Below are 25,191 nucleotides of genomic sequence, written 5' to 3'. Positions count from 1 at the left end.
TAGATTTTGTGTTTCATTGGCTAAAATAACCTATTCAAAAGTAGGCAGTTGGAATTGTATGTTGGGTCGTAATATGTTATGAACGTTTTAAGTCACTGGCTTTGGCACGCACAACAAAGTGTACATTATTTTTGTCAATCTGTCATGACTGCCACTGTTTCACAATATATTGTTGAAAGGCCTGATAAAATGTTGGTAGCAAATACAAAGTTACAACAGTCACACTGCATTCATAGTGCAAATGTCAAGCTGGCAAATAAATGCATTTTTATGATGTTTGATGAGTAAAATTAGCTTCTTCTCATGAAAAAGAAAAGAAAAAAATGATGAAGTATAATCAACTGAGGGAAACAACATTAAATTAAGTTTAACTTCACTGTGTGCCAAGAACAAACTGAATACTAAACCATTTTAACAATGAATATTAGCCTAAGTTCACAAATAAAAGATGAAAGAGCCATTTCAGATAAAATCTCAGCACTATTCCTTTTGTCAGACGTTGTATTCAATGTAAAGATTTCATAAAAGCAAAATTCATGTAGCTTAATTTACCCAAATCAAAGTAGACCGATAAAATATTATACCTTCTTTGTTACACAGACAAATGATTGAAAATGCAATCCCAATTCAGGGATTCCCAATCCCAATCCCTAAAGTGGCTATATTTGACAATGTTGTGTCTTGACTAGGTATTTGCATTATAATCTACACCAATGAGTTCAGTGACCCGTGTAGAGGTGCTTTCACTGTACCGGAGGATTTTCAGGATAGCACGGAGCTGGCAGGCTCAGAGTGCCCTGCAGCATGACACTGACTCTGAGAGACGTTACATTGTTCAAGAAGGCCGAACACTGTTTCGACAAAACCAGCAGGTATTAAATGATTGAATAATTAACACATTTTTGGTTCTCAAGGATGCTCAGTGGATTACTCTGCCTCAACTCATCTCTTTTTGTTTAGTTAACAGAACAAGAGTCTATCAAAAAGTGTATAGATGAATGCAATGCAAGAATAGAAATTGGTAAGTTTAGTCAAATGTTAAGAGTTTAACTATATTCCCATGCACTCTAGATAAGATAAATAATAATATTTAAAAAACTGCTGTGAAATTAATTTATTAATTCTGTTTCAGGGCTGCATTACAGGAACCCATATCCCAGACCAGTGAGTCCTGTCCTGTCATTGTTGTAACCAAGTGCTTCAAACTATACTGAACAAAACATTACACCCAGCACTTTTAGTTTTGCTCCCATTTTCCATCTTCTATACGCACAAAAGGCTTACCGTAATCTCCCAAATATTAGCCACTGGTATTAATATGGTTTTGTTTCTTTTAACTTGCATAAATCACTGTCCTGCAGCTTATAAACTGGAAATCACTGTGTTTCCTTCCCTTGAACTGATCACAGCAAAAGGCCACTCTAAAATGTACAGTTTTATCACACAACACAATACCTCAATACATTGACATCACAAGTTTTCAGGGATCGTGCAACGCTGACTGTATGATGAATGTACAGGTGAAATGCTCACATTTTTACCAGATCGGCCAACAAATGAATCTTTTGTGTGCATAGATAGAACTCCGGAGGAATGGGAGCAAAAACTAAACTGTTTCTTTTGTATTTATGTTCAGTATATATTAGCCTCATCAGGCCGTTGTGTTACATAGCTCTTCTCTGAGATAATTTTCCTGTCTGCTTATTCCATAGACCTATCTGCCTCCAATGGGACTGGCCACACAGAAAGGCAGGAAGTTAAAGGGACAACAGAAACTGAGGAAACAAGCCAAACCTGTGTATTTACAATCTCATGATGACACGTGACACTCGCCTCATGAAAGCGCACATAACTGTATACGCACAAAAACATGTTTTACATATTCAAAACAGTACATGTGTAACTTCACCTAAAAAAAGGATGATCGTTTTTCAGCTGACAAAAGAAACGTTAAAAAAGATGCTATTATTTCTCAAATAAGAACAGAATTTATGGACATGTTAGACACCGTTATAGACACAGTCAGTCTGTCACTAGGTATTCATACTGCCATCCAATGTAAAATATTTATTTTGTTTTATGTCATTAAATTTTTCTTACAAAACCTGCTTCTATGGTTGAATGATTCTCAGTGAACTTAATGCTGTGTTTTATCACACTTCATGTGATTGGTGTGAAGGGTAGAAGTGTTGAATCAGACTATGTTGTGTGTAACCTGGAATGCTGGAACTCTTTGGGCCAAGTAAACAAAGAAATAATTGCCAAGATGAACAACATCCTTATAACTCTTACTGTAAGTCAAATTTGAATTGAGATCGACTACAACCATTTTCATAGTGTTTGCTGTAGGCCATATTAGGTCTGATCATGAGTTTTTGCATGACTGATTGTTCTCTATGTATTACATTGGATAATTTTGTTTTTGAATGATTGCCGTGTGGGCAGAAAAAAATAAATGAAACGGAACAATTTTTAAAGAAAACCACAACATGCCTTATATCCTTCCTTTGGTTAACAGCTCTATCCAGCAGCAATATACTGTTCAAGTACATTAAAGTGCGTCTTAGGGTAACCTTATGTACAGACCTGCCTGTAGCTGCTTTCAATCTCCATTGGATTTCAATGTTTTCATGGATTCTACATGTTTCTGAATCAGTGCTCCACTAAAAACCAATCCCTCATGTCTGTATCCCTGTAAACTCAATTCAGCATTCACACATCCTGAGGTCTTCTAAGCAAAAGTGATTGGCACCGTTAACAATACCTGATGAGATAATGTTTTTAATAGACATTGTGTTTTTTAGACTTTAGTCCGTGCTATGTATGTCTGTGAACATCTGATCCTCAGTCGTCCAGCTGGCACAAGCAGGCCACCCCCCGGTTGATCCAGTGCTTCTGCGGCCGGTCAGAAGGGAGCTCGATGGGCAGCACGTAGTTGGTGGAGTGGCCAGTGGTGGACAGAGTCCCACGCCGGGCACTGGTCTTGTACACCGGACACACGTACACGTTCTCGTGCTTGAATTTGGAGCTCTCTCCCGGCTTGAGCCAGATGATGGGCAGAGTGTCGAAGAGGATCTTGGGAAGGGACTCGCCGATGACCATGTTTTCGCGATCCCAGCGTGCTCCCTCCAGGAAGAGGCCGCGGACGTAGGCGCCATCTGACGGCTTCTCCTTAACCCTGGTCTCATATTTGGTCACCTGAGACACACAGACACACACACAGAGTGAGCAAAGAAAGCCTCTCCCCTTCATCTCCACTGTCCTCTTCACACGCAACTAGCACACTTCTCCTCACCTCAAACTCGAAACCGATGTAGTCAATGGGGATGGTGTATCTGCGTGCGTAGTTCTGGGAGACTCCTGTGAGGAAGGACTGAGTGAAGTAGAACCCGGACACCCAGAAAACGCTTGGGGGGCCATTATCAATCCACTCCTTCACGAGACACAGAAAAGAAGACAACAGAGGTCAAAGACAGTATGGGAAATTAAGATGCACTTAATTCATCTACAACAGAGACCTGAGCAGGTGAGTGGTGATGGCTGTAATTAGTCCGTGAGCCAGAGGGGTTGGTCGTTACCGAAAAAGTGGCAAAGGCTACCATACCTTTTCTGAAAGCCTGGGATCTCAGCTTTTCAATGATGTATGATGGCCATCTGACAAAAGTAGCTGTTTTGAGTTATGATGCATAATGTAAACTAAGGTTGAAGAAATAATGCGTATAAATCAAGCAGAACACTGAAATATTTTATTTTGTTATGTTTGGTATCATTTTAAAGGGGAGACTCTGAGCTTTCATTTAAATCCTTTTGTGAACATTTTGGATAAGTACAGCCAACCCTGGAGCTCTTCAAACCTTTAATCACACACATTTTCCTGCCATTTCCCTGCCATCTTTTGTCTTTTAATCCTGTGGCACCTGGGAGCATCAGAGAAACAAAATTCAAACACTGAAATACTGGCATGACCCTATGGATTCAGAAAATGTATCATTTACCCATATTATCTGATTTGGAGGGGATGATTTTCCGTCTTATATCAGACATGGCGTTTTTTCAAAGACATAAACAGTAGTGTACTATTACCCTTAAGGTTAATTTGTTGATATGTCGAGTTGAAAGTCTGAGGTAAATATATTTGAAATAATAATTATTGATACAGATAATTTTGAAAAAGTTGTTATACAGTGCAACACACTGACATGAGGAGTGACACAGTCCCTCTTACATGAGCAGGACAGAAACTCAAGTACTGCTTGTGGACCAATGGAGACATTGAACCAGTCTATGGAGAGCTGTAAGTCACCATCTTGGTCCAGTCTAGACCACCATTGCTCAACTGGGGAAGGAACTTCAGGGTTGTTCTCGAGGCATCTTCTCCAGATAGCACCTTGATAGTTAGCTCTGAGACCGAGAGAATCCGAGCATGGAGTTAACTGCCAGGATTCTACGCCTGTCTTTGAACAAAAAAGTGCATACTTCATTTCATTGATGTTGGTGATTCTGGACTTGGAGCTGTACATTTGACATGTGAACTCCTTTAAGGCTGCATACCACTCAGGTGTCATTGCCCAGTCTGCCCCAACCTTCTGAAAGGTCTCACAGAAGCTTTCATTCTTCTGAAAAAGTTTTAGGGCTGACACTTTACCATGGCCTGTACATGCACTTACAGTATTGCAGCCTGTGTATACGTGTATTTTCTTGCCTGAGAACAAGGCATTCATTTTTTTATGTAAATTCAAAGAAAGTGGGGACCTGATATAAATGATATGTGGTGGATATGTATTAAGGACCTTTTTAACTATCTAAAAATGCTGAGAATGCTGAATAACAACTTTTTCAAAATTATCTGTATCAATAATTATTATCTAAAATATATTTACCTCAGACTTTCAACTCGACTTATCAACAAATTAGCCAAGGGTAATAGTACACTACTGTTTATGTCTTTGAAAAAACGCCATCTCTGATACAATACTGTAAATCATCCCCTCCAAATCAGATAATATGGGTGAATGATACATTTCCTGAATCCTTAGGGTCATGCCAGTATTTCAGTGTTTGGATTTTGTTTCTCTGATGCTCCCAGGTGCCACAGGATTAAAAGACAAAAAATGGCAGGGAAATGGTAGGGAAATGTGTGTGATTATAGGTTTGAAGAGTTCCAGGGTTGGCTGTACTTATCCAACATGTTCACAAAAGGATTTAAATGAAAGCTCAGAGTATCCCCTTTAAAATGATACCAAACATATCAAAATAAAATATTCCAGTGTTCTGCTTGATTTATACACATTATTTTTTTAACCTTAGTTTACATTATGTGTCATAACTCAAAACAGCTACTCTTGTCAGATGGCCATCATACACCATTGAAAAGCTGAGATTCCAGGCTTTCAGAAAAGGTATGGTAGCCTTTGCCACCTTTTCGGTAACGGTTTCCATAATTTGAGGCCCTGGCTCACGGTCTAAATGAGGTTCCCTTCTTCACTGTAAAGCGCATTGAACACTTTGAAAGCCCTATATAAATGCAATGTTTTTAAAAAAAAAAAAAAAAATGATCATTATTTTTCTGTTGTGTAGTTTATGAATAGTTCCGAGTTCCAAGTGAGTTGGCACCTGGAGGAAGTGGAGTCTCTGGAGGAGGTCAGTGATGTAGCTGCCCAGTGGTTTGAGGGAGGGGTAGGAGCGTGCAGCCCACACGACGGGAACGCGCCCCACCATCATGCTGTTGAACACGCCCTCCAGCTCCGACGACATCACCACCTGGCCCTTGAGAGCCCGGCGGATGTTGACCAGAGTGCTGCGCACCACGTTGGTCAGCCTGATCAGCAAACATCATAAACAGAGGCAAACCTTCAGTCCAGTCAGTAAGCTCAAGAAACACCGTAGTACATCATTGCTTCTCAGCAGTTCTGGATTAAATGTAGTTCTAGACATTTGTATTTGTGAGTGTGCTTGTGTGTATCATACCTGTTGAAGCGAATGAGTTCCTGTCTTAGCACTGTGTTCATCGATTCCTCGTAGACCACTGGATATTTTTCTATCACCATCTCCAAGTCAAAATCTGCTGGTAACCTGCAGAGAATATCCTCTGCCAACTCATCCACAATGTCCTACATTCAAACACACACACACAGACAACAGAAGAATGCGTATGAATCAGTGTTTTATGATTGGATAATACACTCAGGTAAAGGCAGGCAGCTATAGTGCTACACTCTGAGGGCATGTTTACGTTCATGCCCCCAGAGCAACTCTAGGTAGAACCGACAGTACTCGGTGACCTGGAGAAACAAAGATCTATGAATTCTGAATTCTCCTCTAAAATGTGCGACCAGTTAGATTTACGTCAGTAATGCATCAGCAAACATAGAAACGCAAAAACGTTAAAATCATTCAAGGTTTCAGCCGGTCAGACCCACATCCTCACCTGTGGTGACTTGGCCCCACCTCCTGTCTGCCTGGGTAGGGTCAACAGAACTCCCTCCAGCAGCTGATTAGTCTCCTGGTTGTCCTTGGTGATATCTGCATTGCTATGCAGGCCAAACACACCAGGTTCAGCACTGATTGGCAGATTTCGGATGTAATCGACGTAGCTCTGAGGAAAGATAGAGATTTAATGACTGAATTCACAGGTAACATTTACCTTTTTAAGATCAAAACTATGTTTTGATGCAATTCCTAGATCCATGAGGAAATAGTGTAGAATAGTGAAGAGTGTGTGCATAGTGAAGTGTGTTGCATACTAACTGTGCAAGTGATTGTGGGAATGACAGTGTGCATACCTCATAGGGACCATAAACAGGGACATGGTAGAGGTCTCCCTCACACAACTTGTAGCAGTCGTGCTCGAGTATCTCTGTGTTGAAGAAGATGGACAGCAGGGAGAGCAGCAGTCTCCTGTCCTTGTCATCAGTCACCCTGCCTCCATAGTTGCACTCCCCTGGGGAGACAACCACACGGCCAGTCTTACACATGTGCACCACATACAGGTGTGACTTATAGCTTGAAGTGTCATATTTCAAACAATAATGGCAGTACATGTAATGCCATTTGGGAAGCTATACTGTCTTCCTTTTTTATTATTCATGAAGAGTTTTTAAGGGTGTGTGTGTGTGTGTGTGTGTGTGTGTGTGTGTGTGTGTGTGTGTGTGTGTGTGTGTGTGTGTCTTTGTCTGTCTAACCAGTTAAATAGGTGAGAGCCTCTAGTGGAACTTCCTCATACTCCTCCAGGAACATGTGGATCTGTCGCATAGTGATCCTCAGGTCTGACTCATTAAACTCATATGGTATATTCCAACCTAAACATATACACACAACAGAAGGATGGGTTAATTTTCCAACTAAACAACATCATAGTCCAGTCTTCACTGTCTTCACACTATCAGATGGGACATCAAGTGTGTGTACATGCAAGATTATAGGGGGATTTCTGGATAAAACATGGGTAGTTCTATTAAACCTATTAATGGAAGTTCTATTAAAGATTAAGGAAAATAACAAAGGTTGTCCGTCTAACTACACTGATACTGCATACCCCTGTCCTTGAGGGCTGCTTCTCATAAGCAAATATGTAGTACATATGTAATATGTACATCAAGCACCACACAGTCATGAGATGTATGCATATTCTGACCCAGGGGCCCGTAGGTTCGTCTCTCTTGCACCAGAGCGTGGAAGAAGCAGATTCCGAAGAGCAGCTTCTGCCAGACCTCCTGCTTGCTGGAGCTGAGGAAGAAGTTGGGGTCAGAGATGGGGTCGCTGATGTAAGCGCGCAGGATGTTGGCGCGCAGGCCTTTGGGCGGCTCGTTGGTCATCTTCACCCCGTTCTGCAGGATGCTCACAGGGAACTTGTCAGAGGGGTAGCTGGTCAGCCATAACCTGAGAGAAGAGTGCAGATTCAGATGTGTGAGAGATGTATTCCAAAACCATTGGAATTGGATGCATTTCTGAACACACAGTGTGTGCACACTAAATACTCTTCTAATATACTTATTCATATATGTGATGCGTGTCACGTTTTTCTTAATCATCAAAACTGTTATGAGTATATTTCTGCCTAGTATTGTTTTTTTTTTTTTTTAAACGTTTTTTTTTTAAAAAAAATCTTTTATTTATTGTTTGTCGTGTATTCCTCTGTATTCACCTGAAACTGGGATGTGTGTTGTCAGGGACGATGACCTCCTCACAGATCTTCTCCAGGGCGGGCATCCAGCTGGTGGCCAGATGGCAGTTCTGCAGCACCACCCAGCCCCCATCCTTCAGGGCCTTCTCGATCATAACCTGCGCTATGGGGCCCTGTCCCTGCCCCAGGGAGATCGTCTGGGTTTTACCGCCTCCCATCCCCAGGTCATCTGCAAATTTCAGTAAACCTGGAAAAAAACATACAGGTGTGTTTTAGTTGCTTTGCATGACCACAGTCCCAGACACAAACTCCAGAAACCCCTGGAGTCTTGAATAGTATGATATCAGCATAATGTATGAGACTGCACAATCTGGTATTTTCAAGACTTTCTTGAATGGGATTAAATTATAACAATATGTGACATGTTGTATATGCATATGTGCATACACGGGTCTTACCAGCAGTAGGATCAGACCCTGGTGATAGGATGAAAATGAGCGGGGAGCAGCAGTTTGAGTCGTCATAGCTACCGCCGAGGTCAAAAGTGGGGGGCTCGATATACGGCCGGCCCATGTTCACCACGATGAACTCCTGGATAGCAGGCACCAGCTTATCAGGCCTGAAGCAGCGCAGCACCACCAGGCGGTCCATGCCCTCCAGCACACGCCAATTGTCCGGCAGCTGTTCCTCGTGGGGTCGGCCGGAATCGTAAATTTGCCTCCACTTCTCCACGTTTTCCTGCACATGCTCATACAAGCCCTCCAGGTTGCACAGCTCGGAGGCGCGCACAATCTCCGACCAGGACTTGTCGGAGAGCCACTCGGGGGCGGGGTTGGGGTGCGGGTTCTCCAGGGCGATGCCCCCCGTTAGCAGGAAGCGCCAGACTTGGTCGTCGACCTGCCCCTGGCCATTCATGATGCCAACGGTCAGCAGCAGCGAGAAAAGCAGCTTGTCCTTCTCGAAGAGCGAGCGGCACACATTGTTGTAGATGCTGTTGGTGAAGTGGGCGATGATGTTGTCGATGCGCATGTTCAGGTCGTCGCTGCGGACACTCTGGGCAATGGAGTTCAGGTACAAGTTGATGAACCAGGTGAGCGAGTTCTGGTACATGGGCTCAATGTTGGCCAGGTCGGACACGCAGAAGAACAGGATAGACGAGTGTTCGGCCACTGGCCGATAGCCCATGCGGGTGTCGTCGATCTCCTGCTCTGTGATGTTCGCTACCTTCTGCTTCTCTGAGATCTCCTCAGACAGGATCTTGGAGGAGGACAGCACTTTGATGGCGGTCTCGTCTTCCAGGATGTTCCCCTCCGAGGAAGAGAGCACCTCTAGGATCTTGTCCTCAATCTCCTTAAGCTGCTTGTTGTTGGCGGCACCCTCCAGGATAAGCTGGTTCTTCTTCTCCTCCAGCTCGGGCTTCTCCATGGCCGCCACGATGCCCAGCAGCTGGTCCTCCAGCCCCAGTGGCGTGATCATGAAGTTGATCAGGCACACCTTCACGGCTACCTCGGGAAGGTAGTGTGGGTTCCTGAGCCCTGTGGTCATGTAGAAGCGAAAGTCTTTGGAGTACTCCACAATGTTCTCACCAATCTTCATGTACTCAACACCCTGTTGCCGGAATGTCTGTTTCAGGAGAACTGGCTCCAGAACAGCATCCAGCTCCTCCCCAATGTTCTCCATCAGAACCGGTGTGCCAAACTGGATGGAATTTTCCAAGGTTCTGACATACGTTGGGTCTGTGATCTTGATGACAGCTAATTTATTAGCCTTCTCCATGTTCTTTACCCACTTGTTGGCCTGGCCTTGTGGGTCAATCATCACTGGCCAACGCCTTGAGTTTGTCACAATGATACCATTGTCAGTTGAGAATGCGTCCACAGGTAACCCTGCAATCTGCCACTGTCGAATCAACACTTGGTTTCCAAGGGTGTTGCTAAGGGTGAAGTCGTCAGAGCAGGGCACTTTCTTCTGTTGACACAGCCGATGCCAGGCATGTTGGCACTCAACACGGTAGTCCACCGTGAACGCGCCCAAGTAGGACACCGTGCCCGATGACAGGAGGACGTCCCCGGTGAGGTTGGTGTACTTGATGCCCAGGTTGAAGGCGGCCTCTGTCCAGCGGTCCTTCTCCCCGCCTAGTCCACCAATCAGCTTCTCTGCTCTGACGAGCTTCTGGGAACACAGTTCAATGTTGTCCTCCAGGTCATTCTTCTTCTGGTTCATCTCCGCGAAGGTGTCATTGAGAGCCTGCAGACGGTCCTCCACTTCCTTCAACTCGCCCCGCTTCACCTCCAGTGTGGCCATCTGGATGGCCAATTCCGACTCGGCTGCCTGGAGGCGCTCTTTCTTGGGTGCCACCACCTTGGCCACGCGCTCATACACTTCCATGGCGCGCACCCATTTGCAGAGCCCTTCGCATGCGGATGACACATTCTTGATGAGGTTCGGCTGGAAGTCTGGGTGGTCGATGAACTTCTCGCGAATCCGCTTGATGTTGGCTGGGGGAATGTTGTCTTTGTCAAAGGCCTTGAGGCTATCCAGGAAACGGAGGTCACTCAAGAGCTTCTTGGAGTTGCCCCAGAAGTCCTCAATCATTTTACCTGCAGACCACAATAGACACAGGATGTGGCATATAATATCAACACATGATTGATTATATAATTACTTTTTCATCATATAAACATCTCAAATTGCCACATTAATACTCTAATGCTCTAAAGCTCTAAACCCTGACCTGAGCCACCGGGATCAGGCTTCCTCTCAGGCTTGATGCCCTTCATGACACAGATGGACTCCATGACCAGTTTGACGGCAGCGGGTGGATTGGTCATGGACTTGACCACAGTGATGTCTGCAGGCTTCAGAGTGTCCAGAGCTGAGAGGGCAGCCTCCAGAGCAGGCATGGCTTCAGCCAGATCCCCCTCACACTCATCCTAACACACACACATGCACACATTTAGATCACATCAGTAACTGTTTTGCTGTTTATATGAGGGTATGCTCCTGTTCCAGTGATACACATACTTTAATGGCCTTGGCAGCCGCTGCTGCATCATTGGCTACTTTTTCATCTCCAGCCACCAGTTCTTTCTTGGCGTCCACCTCCACAGTCTCCTTCTCAATCTTCTCCATCATGGCGTCTGTCTCTGCCGATGTCTTTATCAGCTCAGGCTGCAATGCAGTCAGCTCTTCTTGCATCACTGCCACCTGGAAAACAAGGTGGACCTTTTGATTAATAACAGGTACAGGTTTTAGTTAAGCCAATACTATCACTAGGATCTTTAACTATCAATTTTCCTGTAAAGCATGTGTTTGTGTGTGCATGTCCATCCATCCCTCTACTCTCCCGTCATCCTCACCTGAGAGGAGGCGAAGTCCAACTTCTCCAGGCCGACCAGGTATCTGTTCCTGAAGGTGTTCACTTGGTCTCTGCGTGAGCCCAGCAGAACCTTGAAGGTGAGGATGAGCTCCAGGTAGGAGGTCGGCGTCACATAGTTGTGCCGGCGCAGCTGAGAGTAGAACCTCTCACTTAGGTGACGCACACTCTCCTGGAACGTCTTACACATGTCCACCACACTGACAGAGAACATGAGAGAGAGAGAAGAAATGGAGTTGAAGTTGTGGTTGAGAATGGATGTAGCAAAATAAAAATGAAGAATGTTGTAGTACACATAGTATCCTATTACTGTGAACAAAAAAAGTCTTCACAAAGTATATGTATCTTACATAAGCATATCTCACTTAAGCACATATATGCACTGTTGATTGATTGTTGTTGAGGTAGTTTACAATGGAGACTCACGCTACTCTGATGTTGTCCTCCAGTTCCACATCCTTTAGGAATGTGTTGGCGACCATCTCCAGAGCGTCTGCTGGCCAGGCCTGGAACCAGTCGATCGTGCAACAGTTGATCAGTGAAGGGAACATCCGCAACCGGTTTCGGAAGGCATCACCAATGGGACTCATGGCTGTAACACAGGTAAACATAAACAACATGGTGAAGATTAGCGTTTGAATTAGAATAAATGTTCTTTCTGGTGATACAGAAGGTCATCAGGTGTTGAGATGCAGCCTGTACCCAGGACGATGTGCAAGTGAGCTTTAACACGGTCGATGAAGTAGTTGTACATGGAGAGGGGCGTGGCATCGATCTTCTTGCCCTCCAGACGCGCCACGCCCTGCATCTTCTCAATGATGTCGGCGCGCTCGTCAGCAGCGAAGATGTTAGGCACGTCACCCGTGTTCAGCAGCATATTGATGTCCTCCACAAATGCCTCGTCCTTCACCTGCCCGTCGCTGAACAGGAACACGGTCCTCTTGCCCTCCATGCCCGCCTTCAGCATCACGCGCTTGACGTCGTCGCGCCAGTCCGACATACTGTAGGTCCGTGTCAGCTCGATCTGGAAGAGCTCGTAGTCGTTGATGAAGGTGCCCAGCTTGGTGGCGCTCTGCCGGCCCGAGCCGCCGATGCCCACCAGCAGCAGGTGCCCGCTGTCCTGCTTGAGGACGCGGCAGATACGCGAGATGTGCTCGATGGCAAACTTGAACATGACCAGCGACATGGGCGCCTTGCTCACGTTGTTGAACTCGTCTAGGTAGTGTTCCATGATGGCCATCAGCTCCTTCAGGTCGGTGATCTCGTCGTAGGCACGTGTGTCTGAGTCGGGCTTGGTGTAGTCGCCGAAGAACAGGCCGCGGACGTCGTCGTCCTCCACTGTGCCAGACAGTGTCAGATGACCCAGGAGCTGTGGAGAGAGAGAGAGAGAGAGAGAGAGAGAGAGTTGATGACCAGAGATGAGGGATGAATGTAGAAAGAGGGATGAAAGGAACTGCGAGAGGAGGTAGGCAGGAAACCACCATTCACTTCATTTTCTGGAGCATAAAGCCAGTGTCTCACCTTGTCCATGCTTTGTTTGAAGTAGTCTGAGGTTCTCTCCTTCACAATGTTGAAGAAGGTTAGTCTGTCTTCATTGTCAATGAGACGGTCATAGAATACCCGGTATATCTCATGGATCCAGAGACGGATCAGCTTATCACCCTCCTGTGTGTAAACATTTGATAGTGATAAATCTACCTCACTACACAACATATATGGTGTATCAACAAACAGGCATTAGCTTTGTGTCTGTGATCAATGTGCTTGCCTTCAAGTGTGTGGCTGGAGCGAGCAGCACTCCTTTGATGACTCGGCTGAAGTCACGCAGGTTGAAGATATAATGGGACTTAGAGGGCGTTGGCAGGAAGGCATCTATCGCATCTTTATACACTGCCATGGTAGCCTGGACCATGATCTTACCCAGTCTGCAACAGTTAACATTCAAAGACATACTCAGTCCCTTATCATTAAAATGCAAGGCTTTTGTTACCTGAGCAAACTCAATGCTGGTGGTATTAGGCAGAAAGCATTCTGAACTGACCTGGAGAAGGTAGCATCGAACCCTTTGGCAAAGTGCCAGTCAGTGATTGATGTGAAGATCTTGCTGAGTGTCTCATCATCAAATGAGTCGATGGACACCACATTGAGGTGGCGCGTGAAACGACCTGAAATAAACACCAAAATAACAAGAGGAGGGCATGTCAAAAAGATGCACAGGAAGTCAGCAAGAAGGTTAGTTATCAAAACCAATGGGAAAGTCTGTGCTGAGATCTTTACTGTACCTGTAATGTCATTTCTTCCACCACCAGGGGGCCCCATGGCCGTGACGAGCAGCACGTCAACAATGTCCTGTCGAGATGTGTCCTTCCTGTCATACCAGTGAGCGTGATCAATGAGCTGCCTCAGAATCTCAATAGGAGGCTGTGCCCCATAGATCTCCTTTGCTGGCATGTTAAGGTCATCTGGGAACCAAGAGGTTAAAGGTCACGACTTTAAAAATGATGTGAATGATTCAATGAGGATCTCTTAATTGCCATGAACTAAACCGAGATGGGTCTCTCTAGTACCAATTGGTTTTTAAAAACACACACACGTATCGTATACAAACAAGCACTTATGGTTTTGTGAAGGACTGCAGAATTCGCATAAAACATTTTAATCTCACCACTCACTAACCTCTCCTAATCTAATTAGACAACATATTGTAAACACATACACTCACACAAACACATAGACACACACACACATACCTGCACCTACACACACAGTTCCACTGGTTCCTTACCTACGTAAATGACACACTTCTTCCCCATAGGTGGACCAAACACGCCCTTGCGCCTACGGTCCAGCTTGGACATGATGATATCTTGTGTCTGATTGGCTGAGGTCTGAGCAGAGAAGTTGATGCAGTTGGGTGTGTAGTTCTCCTTGGGCAGGCTCATCAGGAAGCTGGCGGTGATGATGGACTTGCCCGTGCCCGTGGGCCCCACGAACAGGGTGGGCACCTCATGTGCCACGTAGGTGCGCAGGAAAAAGAACTGACGTGCCGTCTCCATAGTGGGGATGATCAGGTCTGACACCTGCGCAGCACAGTGATTGAGTGACAGGAAATATTGTGTGTGTACATTCACAGGTGCTCTGTTGTTTAGTGGTTTGACATTGGACAGACTTGTACAGTATGTGTATGTGTATGTTCATACATTAGCATTGGGAGCGATGGTGCTCTCTTCCTTCGTAATTGAGTCCATCCATGAGTTCCACTGTCCAGGCCCTTGTTTGTGAAAGTAGTAGTCATACACTGCGCCTACGGTAACAGAGAACATACACACAAAGCAGAGAGGTCAGTATTCAGAGACGGACACACTGTACATGTCATGTCACACAGGGGTAGTTGTGGCTTGTGGGCTGTTGTTGTGGGACATCTTGCAGGTGCGTGTCTTTGTGGCAGACCTCTCTCAGGGAAGACGTTGGCCTTGGTGAGTTTGACGCTCTTGGGCCGTGGGTGATTGGGGTCAGTGCCAGAGATCAGGTTCCGGAAGAAAACATCAAACTTCTTCCTGCTGTCACCATTGATGGTCCCGCCCACAGTCCAAACAAGAGCGAATAAGAAGAGGCCCTGCAGCCACATGGTAATCTGTTGGCTGGACATGGGCTCCTTCCCATCCTCACCAGACACCGCAATCTCATCTTTCATAAGGAAAAAAGCACACACACACTTATCAGCATAGGATATAAGAGTACTGTGGATAATGTGTATGTGATAGAGTGTGTGTGTGAGTGTTTGTTTCTGTTGACCCCTGAGTGACCTCACCCAATAGGCATGTGTACAGCCGCATAAGACTGTAGGCAAGGTGAATGGGAGACGTCTGCACCAGGAAACGGCATTCATGGGTAATGAAGTCCAGACTTGGTTGCAGAAGCCAATCAAACAGGTCTTTCACCTTTCAAACCAACAGAGTCCTGTTAGTGACATGTTTTTCCAAGGTCTTCTCATAGAAGGTTGTGTGTGTGTGTTACACATAAGCGTGTGTATGTGTGTGTCAGAGTGTAAGTCTCACCAGTTCCATGTGCTCTTCACTGAGGCTCTTGGGGAGTGTGTCCATGTAGGAGTCTCTCAAAGGAGTCCAGCCAAGCTGATGGGGCTCCATGTAAATCATACCACACCTACACACATACACACACACATACTTTAAATGGTCCTGCAAGGATACTATCACACCATTTTCCACATTACAATAGAGAAAGTATTGCTTCAAACTCGTTATTAATTCACTTCTATGTGCATATTAGTGAAGATGGTAGTATGTTTGTTATTAGTGTATTTTGGTGTGTGTGCATCAGGACTGTGTGATACCTGCTGACAGTAGCTGGAGAGGCCTGCTCCAAATCAGCTGGTTCAAAGATCAAACTCATCTTTGCACTCATTTGAATGATCTCACCACTCATCAGACACAGCTAGAAAAACATGAAGTGAAAAAAACATCTTATTGAGTAATTCATACAGACTAATTGAGACACTTGTAACGTAGTTCTCATGGAGACCTACACACATACTTCAATGAGGTAGGTGGCAATTTTAGTTTTCAGCCTCAGAGTTGACTCACCTTCTTATTGTCATCCAGCACAGTGTTCATGTTCTCAATCCAGACAGCATCGATGGGCCCGTCAAACAGGATCCACTGCCGGTCATCAGAGGTGGATTGGGCCTGCTCACGGAAGGAGGTGGCCAGCACACCGTCGGACCACTCATGGCTGACCGGGTCGAAGCAGCCGTACAGCTGACCCATGGTGATGGCTTTGGGATTGATGATGCGGTAGTCCACGGCAAACTCCTCCATCTGATTTGCTAAAGATAAGAATCACACACACACAAATGATTAACTTCAAAAGTAACTTTGAGGGCGTATATAAAAGAAACTTCAACATTTACATCGATCACTCAAGCATTACATTTTTGTGTTGACCCTCTACATGTAAATAAACAGATGGCATGTGAATGACTCATTCCCACACTGTCCACAGGCCAACATATAATGAGTGTGGTTGTGGGTGATGTGAACATAATGAATGTGGTTGTGGGTGATTGGCTACCTTCAAATAGGTCCCTCAGTGCTCCTGCCAGGACCTTATATGCTGAAGTCTTGCCTCCCATCGGCTCCCCCACAATCATGAAGCCGTGTCTTACCAACATCATCTCATACACCTACAGTACCACACAAACACACCATAATGTAAATACACACAGCACCATGAAGAAGTGCCTCACTAACATCATCTCATACACCTAACACACCATAATGTAAATACTGTGTACACACAGCATCATGTAAGTCCAGAATGTAAACAATACAGAGATGCTTTTGACTGTTCAGAGGCATTCATCTGCTTATACTTTACATTCACATTTAGTTTTAGTGTTGGGAGTTTTGGCGGCACACTGCGGTACCTGTATGATCTTGCCAATGAACCAGGGCACAGGTTGTAGACCAAGTTTGGCTATGTTGTCCTCCAGAGCCTTCAGTAGCAGCTCGTAGTCAGGCTTAGGCAGAACCACTCCAGGAAACAGATCTGAGATGATACCCTGAGGAGAGGCCCAGCAGCACATATGGATACATTCACACACAGACAATCATACACCAAATGCGCACAAACCTGTCTGCCTCTCACTTACACACACACACACACACACACACACCTGGAAGAGGGGTACATCCTGAGCGAGGAACTTGGCCATGTTGACATCCATGAGGGCTCTGAGCAGCAGCACGCTCTCATCCACCTCCGGGTACTTAAGTTTGAGGTTCCCCGCGGCAGTCAGGACCGATTTCACCGCGCGCATCCCGTAGTCATAGTGACTCTGAGAGGAGAGCTGCTCCGAGCACAGCCGGTAGGTCGCCACAATCTTCTGAGCCAGGCTGCCATGGAAACCAAGTTTATGCGTCATTGATTTCCTCTTACCAAGTGATGCTGTGTCAACACTAGGAAATGCTTTTATGTCCAGTTAGTTTAATCAATGAAGACGAGCTTAGTACCTTCTGGACTGAATGAAGCCCACGGAGTACAGGGAGATCTCTCCAATCAGCCCGTAGTCTGGGACCATCATAGCTACTGTACGGAACAGAACCTGAAACACACACACACACACACACACACACACACACACACACACACACACACACACACACACACACACACACACACACACACACACACACACACACACACACACACAGAACAAATCAGCATACATACTTCTCACAATGGTGTGGTCAACTAGTTGCTGTTGACAGACTGGGCGTGCTGGGGAGGTCACCTTGAGGTTGTCGGGCAGCTCAGCGCGGCCGGCGTAGCCGGGGTTCATGGTGATGAAGACGCAGCAGGTGGGGTTGAGCGACAGCTCCGTGCCCTCGAACAGGAAGCGCTTGAGGTCGCGCGCTATGGCCTGCTGGATGCACAGCACCTGTTGGGCCACCACTGAGAGCACCTCCACCTGAGTCACACACACACACACACAAAAAAAGACTCAGACAATCACACACACAACCACACCATCACAATTTAGAATCGTTCAACCATGGCCGCCCTCCTCACCTCGATACGGTTAAACTCATCAAAGCAGGCCCAGGCTCCAGACTGCGCCAGCCCCTTAAAGAACTTACTCATGGCCTTGTAGTCCAGGCCATCTGAGCAGTTAAACACCACACACTACAGAGAGAAGGGCAAGGCAGGACTTATTTAGAGCAACTCATAGATCACTGTTCAAACTGGCGGAATGGAGAAGTATGCTATCATGTAATGCTACTGATGGATGGCCAGAGGGTATGATGGATGTACCTGTTTGGCGAGGGCTTTGGCCAGATCTTTGGTGGTCTCTGTTTTGCCTGTTCCAGCTGGACCCTCAGGGGCTCCTCCCAGATTCAGCTTCAGAGCTCCCATCAGAGTTCTGCAACAGACCACCACACAGCACTCACCATATTCTCTTCTATCTGAGCTGCAGGCAAACTGCAACATGGCAACAATGAATTATCATTAAAACACTGTTGTTCAGTGCTTGAAGGAATGATGTGTGTGTGTGTGTACCTGTAGCATCGGTCAGTGAGCGGCGTGATGACCAGGCGTGCGGAGTTGCCCAGGTACTCGTAGCCGTAGGTGACGCAGGTGGTGATCATCCTGAGCAGCACGTCTCCCTCCTCCCAGTAGTAGCGCAGCTGGGAGATCCACTGGAAGTCATTCAGGCAGGAGACGCGGTCCTCCGCCAGCTTAGCCACCACGTCACGGGCTACACACAACAACACAACCACACACCACACATTTATATACTGTATCACACAGGCTACATACAACCACATCTTCATATAGCACACCATCACATACAGTATCTACCACTCTCCCAAGGTTGACGGACGGTAACATGTTAAATCCACTGTACAGTGAAACACCATATGAGCATACATATCATTTCAATGCCTCTGTTTTAAAAGAATGTTAACTGTAGTATAAAGTATAAGTAGTTATGTACTGTATATGCATAAGAAATGCTGCAACACTGTTGCAGTGTAGGTGAGTAGTTACCGTGGACATCAATGACAGTCAGAGCGCCCAGAGTCAGTCTGGCTCCACCTGACAGCTTCCCTCTCACCAGCTCCACAATCTCAGCGATCTGTGCGTTGCTCTTCTCCACATAGGCCTGGGAGGGTCACACCGACATATTATGTGATCCCATACAGAATACAGATATAATGTGATGTCCAGTCAGATATAAAGTAAAGCTCTATTGCTTTGGTCCGCCAGGAGCAGTTATTTCATCAGCTGTGTGTGTGTGTGTTTGTGTGTGCAGGTTCTCACTGGTAGTGTGTTGTTCCGGATCGCTTCAGATACTTCGCTGGTCCAGTAAATGGAGGACGCACAGATGACCACCTGGCCTGGCCACTGCAACACCCAACGATTCCTGGGCACCTGCACACATACACAAATCCATCCTGTCTGAATTTGGCTTGTGTATTGTGGCAGAGAGAGAGGTAAACTTAAACAATTGTGCACAGTGTGTGTGTGTGTGTGTGTGTGTGTGTGTGTTTGTGTGTGTGTGTGTGTGTGTGTGTGTGTGTGTGTGTGTACGTACTCACCTGGGGGTACTGTTCCACTCCTTTGCTTATGACATCTCTAACACTCCTCAACATCATGTTCTCAACCTGGTGCAGCCACTTTTCCACCATCCCCTACAACCCATACACAACAAAATCTCTTAACTATGAAAAATTGCAAAAATGTACCTTTCAAACAACATCCCCAATTACTACAAAACACTAAGATTAACCAACTCTGAGCAGTGAAAAAGGAGATTTCTGGTCAATTTCTGGTACATTTTTACGCAGATCTCCGTTTCTTGAGGTTGAGTATTGTCTTGATGAATAAATAATAAAAAAAAAAAAAACTGAAACATCCGGTTTTCCCTAGCTCGAGCTCATGCAGTCTAAAGCTAAAGCAGACAGGTAGCTACAGCTCTTTACTCTGGGGGGCCTGAACTAGTACAAAGTCAGTACTCGGTGACCTCGAGAAACTATGTGAAAAATCGCTGGAATTCTCCTTCAAGTTTATAATAAAACAAATCAAGATATTCCAAATGTAATGTTTATGAAGTCAAAGGTGTAGTTAATACTGTCCATCTGTAGACCCCATTCAATATTCACTTCACCAAATGCAGTCTAATAGTGATAGAGCGAGAGAGCAGGAGAGGGGGGTGGACTACCTTAGCGTGGGCAGGGTAGATCTTCTCACTGAAAGGCACAGTCTCCTTCTCTGAGCTGATCATGCCAACTATCTCCAGGTCAGGGGTGAAGTCCAGTTTGGCGATGCCCTCAAAGCACTTCTTCAGGTGAGGCTGCACTCTCAGTGGGTCTTTAGTCTCCGACAGAATCTCCAGCAGCTCGTCATTAGATAAGAAGAAGAATCTGTTAGAGGAGCAAAAGAGAAACAAGCGATAATTGGAGACAGCAATAAAATGGATAGTATCTAGTCAAATGTTTATATTTATAATATAATGTTTTCATATATAATTTATATATGAATTATCTATGGTAGCTAATGAGTTTTCTATGTTGCAGTAGTTTTGGCCATCTTTGTGAGTGTGCAATGTCAGTGGTGTGTGACCTGGGGAAGAAGAGCCTCTTCTGCTCCAGGTAGGTGTTCAGGCCTTTCTGGATGTCCTCCAGAAAGAGATTAGACTCCTGCAGGCGAGACAGCATGTTGGGCTGACCGGTGGCCACCAGCACACGCGTGTCCTTGACCTAGAGTCAGGTTACAGACACACACACACACACACACACATGCACAATTTTAAGCATATATGCACAGATTTGTTGAAAACAACCCACCAGAAGAACCTCTGTAAAAACTCTGTCACACACACACACACACACACTCGCTCTCTCTCTCTCTCTCTCTCTCTTTCTCTTTCTCTCTCTCTCTCTCTCACACACACACACACACACACACACACCGCTTCAGCAATGATGTCCTTCCAGTAATTGTCCACGATGCCAAACTTGCGTCCCTCCTCGGGCATCTGGGCGATGATGTCCTCGGAGCTGAAGATGGGCTCCAGGTAGAGCCAGGTGGCCTGGCAGCTCAGCATGGCGTCCAGGATGTCCTGCATGGACACCAGCTTCTCCTCCCATTGCTGAGACGCAAATACACAGACAGATGGACACAGATGGACACAGATGGACAAAGAAACTCATTTGGTCATAGTGACATGACAGTGCTGTCTTCTAACATGAAAGTCATTTGAGTTATCAATATCCTACATGCCAGCTGCTGTACTGCCTTTAAAGATTTAGGCAATACATTCCCACTTCTATGTGTGTTAGAGTGCTACAATAATATGTGAAGTAATGTTTCATGAACGTTGTGAATCATATTGTTTTAGAGCTGCTGTGTCCATTTCTTCTGCTTCAGGTGCAAAGGGACAGCAGTGTGCAGTAGAGGAGACTGTTGCAGTGGTGCATCAGTCAGTGTTGGCCTGCAGCCTGTGCTGGTGTTACCTTGCAGTCTGCCTCAATAGGCTTGATGAAAGGAGATCCACGCATGGTCTGAGTCTTTATGATGTGATCATCAAGCAGCACCTGGATATCATCCACCGCACTCACAATACTCGTGCCCTACATACACACGCACAGAAACACACACACACACACACACACACACACACACACACACACATATATAATAACAAACATTAGACGAGTGTAAGCACTTAAGATACTATGAATTTGCAGTCCTAGTGGCATTCTTCCCTCTGTGTGTGTGTGTGTCTGCCTGTGTGTGTGTGTGTGGGTGGGTGTGTGTGTCTTAATGGTAATCATCCACTATCAGCAATCAGCCTCATCAAGCGTCTGTGTGAGCGTGTCAGATTGGTGGTGGCGTTTATGATGGAAGCTGATCTGAGCAGCAACATGATAGTGTGTGATATTACGCTGCCAGCTCCCCTTACAGTACACTCAATAATGCACACCTCACGCCTGTCAGATTTTGGAACCAGAGCATGTTTCCATGCACCTACTGTACGTCTGTGCATGTGCGTGCGCGTGTGTGTGTGTGTGTGTGCGTGTGTTGCCTGTGTTGCATCTTATTTAAGTTTTTGTGTATGTGTGCTCATTAAAGTTTCACAGGGTCCTTTATGTTACCCTGAAGTGACTTGTATGAGTGTGTGTGTGTTGTGGTGTGTGTGATTGTGTGTTGTGTGTGTGTGTGTGCGTGTGTGTGTGCATTACCGTGTCTCTGTACTCGGTGAATGAGAATCGTAGGTCGGCCCATTCCTTCCTCATCTTCTCCATGGCTTTCTCCAATGAGTGCTCTTTACTGGCAGCTGAGCCAATCTCTTCCAGCCTAACAAACACACACACACACACACACACACACACACACGGACACACACACACAGAGTGCATAATAATTAGAGACAGTTATTGGAAAATGCAGGTACATGCACATCAAGTTACTTATCTTCTAATCCATGTATATGAATACGTGTGTGTGTGTGTGTGTATTTATTCATGGTCACTCTTACTTGTCAGAGAACTTGGACAGTCCGAGCTCCACCATGTTGAGCAGTGATGTGTCTCCCTCTGGTACCACATCAAAACCTACAACGCCACTGATCTGCAACAGCACACACACACACACACACACATACACACACGCACCCACCCACCCACACACACACACACACACAGGCCCTCAGATTAGCTCCCCCAAGCACAGCGGCACTGGAACGCGAGACGCCAAAAGTAACGAGGGCGTCTGGCTGGCCTCCGTCCAGCGTGTGTCATAGTGACCGCTGGAACAAAGGTGGTCTGGGCAGAGGTAGCTTAGCTTAGCGCTAGTGGACACAAATGGATCAATGCACTAGAGTACATTTGAGACGCTCAGTAAGACGCCTAGAATACACAGTGAGAAAAATGGAGGGAGAGAGAGAGAGAGAGAGAGAGAGAGAAAGAAAGAGATGTATTGATGGATGTACATTCTGTGTTTATCTTAGGGTTATCTCCTTCTCAGCCCTTTCAGTGGTGTTCTCCTCTGGCTAAAGCGGCTCTTGAACTGGTTTGAGGCGGTCGGTCCCTCACCTGGTCCCAGTGGCGCTCCTTCATGCCGGGGTTGCAGATGGTGCTGAGGAGGGGCAGGTGCATCTTGAACTTGTCCATCTTGATCTTGAAGCTGTCCGCCACGCGGCGCGGAGCCGGCAGGTCGGCAAAGCTCTTGGTCAGTTTGTACATGAGGCGCCACATGCCGCCCAGCTCCTCGGTGATCTGCTCAGCGTTCAGGTGCTGGAACGAGCCTAGTGAACACACACATCAACACACATAGTGTATATACAAATACACACAACTACTCAGAGTCCAAATTATTAGGACATGTAAGCATAGAGACCATATGATATGAAGAACCTTGACCATTTCACTTGTGTGGCTATCTGTGTGTGTGTGTGTGTGTGTGGTTGTCTAAGTATGTAAGTGTGCCGTATCCTTCATCCACACATCTGAGTTGCTCTGTGTGTGTGTGTGTGTGTGTGTGTGTGTGTGTGCCGTACCCTTCATCCACACAACTGAGTTGTTCTGTATGTGTGTGTGTGTGTGTGTGTGTGTGTGTGTGTGTGTGTGTGTGTGTGTGTGTGTGTGTGCGCCGTACCCTTCATCCACACTTCTGAGTTGTTCTGGAAGGTGAGTGCGGTGGTCCAGAGCTGGTCGTAGGGCTGCTTGGCGCTCATGACCGCCTGTAGCTGAGGGAACTGACTCAGCTCCTTCTCCAGCAGCTCCTCCTCTTTATTAATGTCCTGCACACATGCACACACATCACATTTACATACTGTACACTCTATAGCTCACTTGCAACATACAGAGGCAGATATCCTGAGTTCAGAAAGTAAGTCCTGCCAAGTATTTGATACAATCATTTAGTAAACCAGCTCTTCCTAATTAGCAGCCAGCTAGATCAGATAATTAGTGATATCACCTGTGTTAAGTGCACAGGTAGAAAGAATATATGGCAGGACTTTTACTTTCTGTAATTGGGATGTCTGCCTCTGGTAACGCACGTGCATGCGTGCGTGCGTGTGTGCACGTGTGTGTGTGTGTGTACCTCCAGCTCAGTGAAGGCTGAGTTGAGTGCCGCCTGGAGCTCGTTGAGTTTGTCCACGTTGCTCTTCATCTCCTCGTAGCCCATCATGTCCTTCTTCTTGAAGCTGTCCACCTCCTTACACATGCTCTGCAGCATCTGATCAAAGTCCTGCACCCTGACATACACAACACAACACAACACAGAGGGCTCTGTATACAGTACATGTGTGTGTGTGTGTGTGTGTGTGTGTGTGTGTGTGTGTGTGTGTGTGTGTGTCTGTGTGTGTATGAGAGAGAGAGTGTAAGTGTGTGTGTCTGAGTGTCATGGTCAGTGTGTGTGAACATGTGTCATGGTGTGTGGTGTGTGTGAGTGTATATGTATGAACATGTGTCATGGTGTGTGCACGTGTGCGCGCATGCATACGTGTGTGTGTGTGTGTGTGCGCGCCCACACGTGTGTGTGTGTGGGTGCGTGCATGCATACGTGTGTGTGTGTGTGTGTGTGTGTGTGTGCGCGCACACGTGTGTGTGTGTGTGTACCTCTTCTGCAGGTGCTCCTCTGCTTGCTCCCTCCTGGAGGCCTGGCGGCCCTTGCTGAGCTCAAACACACACTGGATCTGCTCTGGCCAGTGGAACACACTGCTGTTCAGCTTCAAGTCCTCCGCTGACAACAGAGAAGGAGAAACCAGACAGGAAGAGAGAAACATACATCAGACAGAAGGTCAAGGAGACAGGAATCAAAGTAAACCTTAAACAATGACGAGCCTTTGCATAACTTAGTAAAATTCCAATCTGGTCTAACAGACACACACAAACAGACTGTAATACCGGGCAGCGTGGCACAGTCCAGGAGGAAAATGAGGCGGTTGGAGGCCTCGTCGATCTCGGCCTGCAGCGTGTGGACGGTGACCTCGCTGGCCCGCTTGAAGAACTGGTTGAGCTCCACCAGCTCCTCCGTGGTGTTGGGAACACTGGTGATGGTCTCCACGATCTCATCGAAGCGGTGGCAGATGCTGCACATGAACAGAGCGCACAGCTATGGGTCAACTACACTCTCAAACAGAGCGCACAGCTATGGGTCA

The 25,191-nt window shown here is 46.2% G+C and overlaps 1 protein-coding gene across 1 annotated transcript in view; it reads right to left on the bottom strand.

The window, feature by feature from the left end:
- Positions 1-2,765: 2,765 nt before the first annotated feature.
- dnah3 (dynein axonemal heavy chain 3) overlaps positions 2,766-25,191 on the bottom strand; it is a 28,893-nt gene continuing 6,467 nt past the window's right edge. Inside the window, exons 14-61 of the mRNA XM_062525756.1 lie at positions 24,938-25,122; positions 24,650-24,773; positions 24,132-24,285; positions 23,682-23,826; positions 23,120-23,331; positions 22,564-22,655; positions 22,268-22,382; positions 21,539-21,655; positions 20,995-21,174; positions 20,646-20,782; positions 20,242-20,446; positions 19,622-19,714; positions 19,344-19,454; positions 19,071-19,185; positions 18,579-18,777; positions 18,333-18,441; positions 18,090-18,203; positions 17,812-17,988; positions 17,531-17,622; positions 17,194-17,413; positions 16,945-17,079; positions 16,590-16,701; positions 16,103-16,344; positions 15,853-15,953; positions 15,557-15,662; positions 15,310-15,439; positions 14,949-15,185; positions 14,699-14,802; positions 14,284-14,578; positions 13,781-13,960; positions 13,540-13,663; positions 13,267-13,423; positions 13,020-13,163; positions 12,201-12,867; positions 11,925-12,090; positions 11,482-11,698; positions 11,147-11,329; positions 10,857-11,055; positions 8,581-10,722; positions 8,144-8,369; positions 7,634-7,878; positions 7,182-7,298; positions 6,783-6,940; positions 6,428-6,595; positions 5,968-6,110; positions 5,614-5,818; positions 3,296-3,433; positions 2,766-3,198 (exon numbers count right to left, since the gene is read on the bottom strand). Of these exons, the coding sequence (XP_062381740.1) occupies positions 2,845-3,198; positions 3,296-3,433; positions 5,614-5,818; positions 5,968-6,110; positions 6,428-6,595; positions 6,783-6,940; positions 7,182-7,298; positions 7,634-7,878; positions 8,144-8,369; positions 8,581-10,722; positions 10,857-11,055; positions 11,147-11,329; positions 11,482-11,698; positions 11,925-12,090; positions 12,201-12,867; positions 13,020-13,163; positions 13,267-13,423; positions 13,540-13,663; positions 13,781-13,960; positions 14,284-14,578; positions 14,699-14,802; positions 14,949-15,185; positions 15,310-15,439; positions 15,557-15,662; positions 15,853-15,953; positions 16,103-16,344; positions 16,590-16,701; positions 16,945-17,079; positions 17,194-17,413; positions 17,531-17,622; positions 17,812-17,988; positions 18,090-18,203; positions 18,333-18,441; positions 18,579-18,777; positions 19,071-19,185; positions 19,344-19,454; positions 19,622-19,714; positions 20,242-20,446; positions 20,646-20,782; positions 20,995-21,174; positions 21,539-21,655; positions 22,268-22,382; positions 22,564-22,655; positions 23,120-23,331; positions 23,682-23,826; positions 24,132-24,285; positions 24,650-24,773; positions 24,938-25,122 (10,291 nt within the window). The 3' untranslated portion in view covers positions 2,766-2,844. The remainder of the gene's footprint in view (positions 3,199-3,295; positions 3,434-5,613; positions 5,819-5,967; positions 6,111-6,427; positions 6,596-6,782; positions 6,941-7,181; positions 7,299-7,633; positions 7,879-8,143; positions 8,370-8,580; positions 10,723-10,856; positions 11,056-11,146; positions 11,330-11,481; positions 11,699-11,924; positions 12,091-12,200; positions 12,868-13,019; positions 13,164-13,266; positions 13,424-13,539; positions 13,664-13,780; positions 13,961-14,283; positions 14,579-14,698; positions 14,803-14,948; positions 15,186-15,309; positions 15,440-15,556; positions 15,663-15,852; positions 15,954-16,102; positions 16,345-16,589; positions 16,702-16,944; positions 17,080-17,193; positions 17,414-17,530; positions 17,623-17,811; positions 17,989-18,089; positions 18,204-18,332; positions 18,442-18,578; positions 18,778-19,070; positions 19,186-19,343; positions 19,455-19,621; positions 19,715-20,241; positions 20,447-20,645; positions 20,783-20,994; positions 21,175-21,538; positions 21,656-22,267; positions 22,383-22,563; positions 22,656-23,119; positions 23,332-23,681; positions 23,827-24,131; positions 24,286-24,649; positions 24,774-24,937; positions 25,123-25,191) is intronic.

The sequence above is a fragment of the Sardina pilchardus genome, chromosome 22 (genome assembly GCF_963854185.1).
Source record: "Sardina pilchardus chromosome 22, fSarPil1.1, whole genome shotgun sequence".
Classification (NCBI taxonomy): domain Eukaryota; kingdom Metazoa; phylum Chordata; class Actinopteri; order Clupeiformes; family Clupeidae; genus Sardina; species Sardina pilchardus.
The sequence above is the reverse complement of the archived record's forward strand: the minus strand, read 5'-3'. Positions and strand labels throughout refer to the sequence as shown.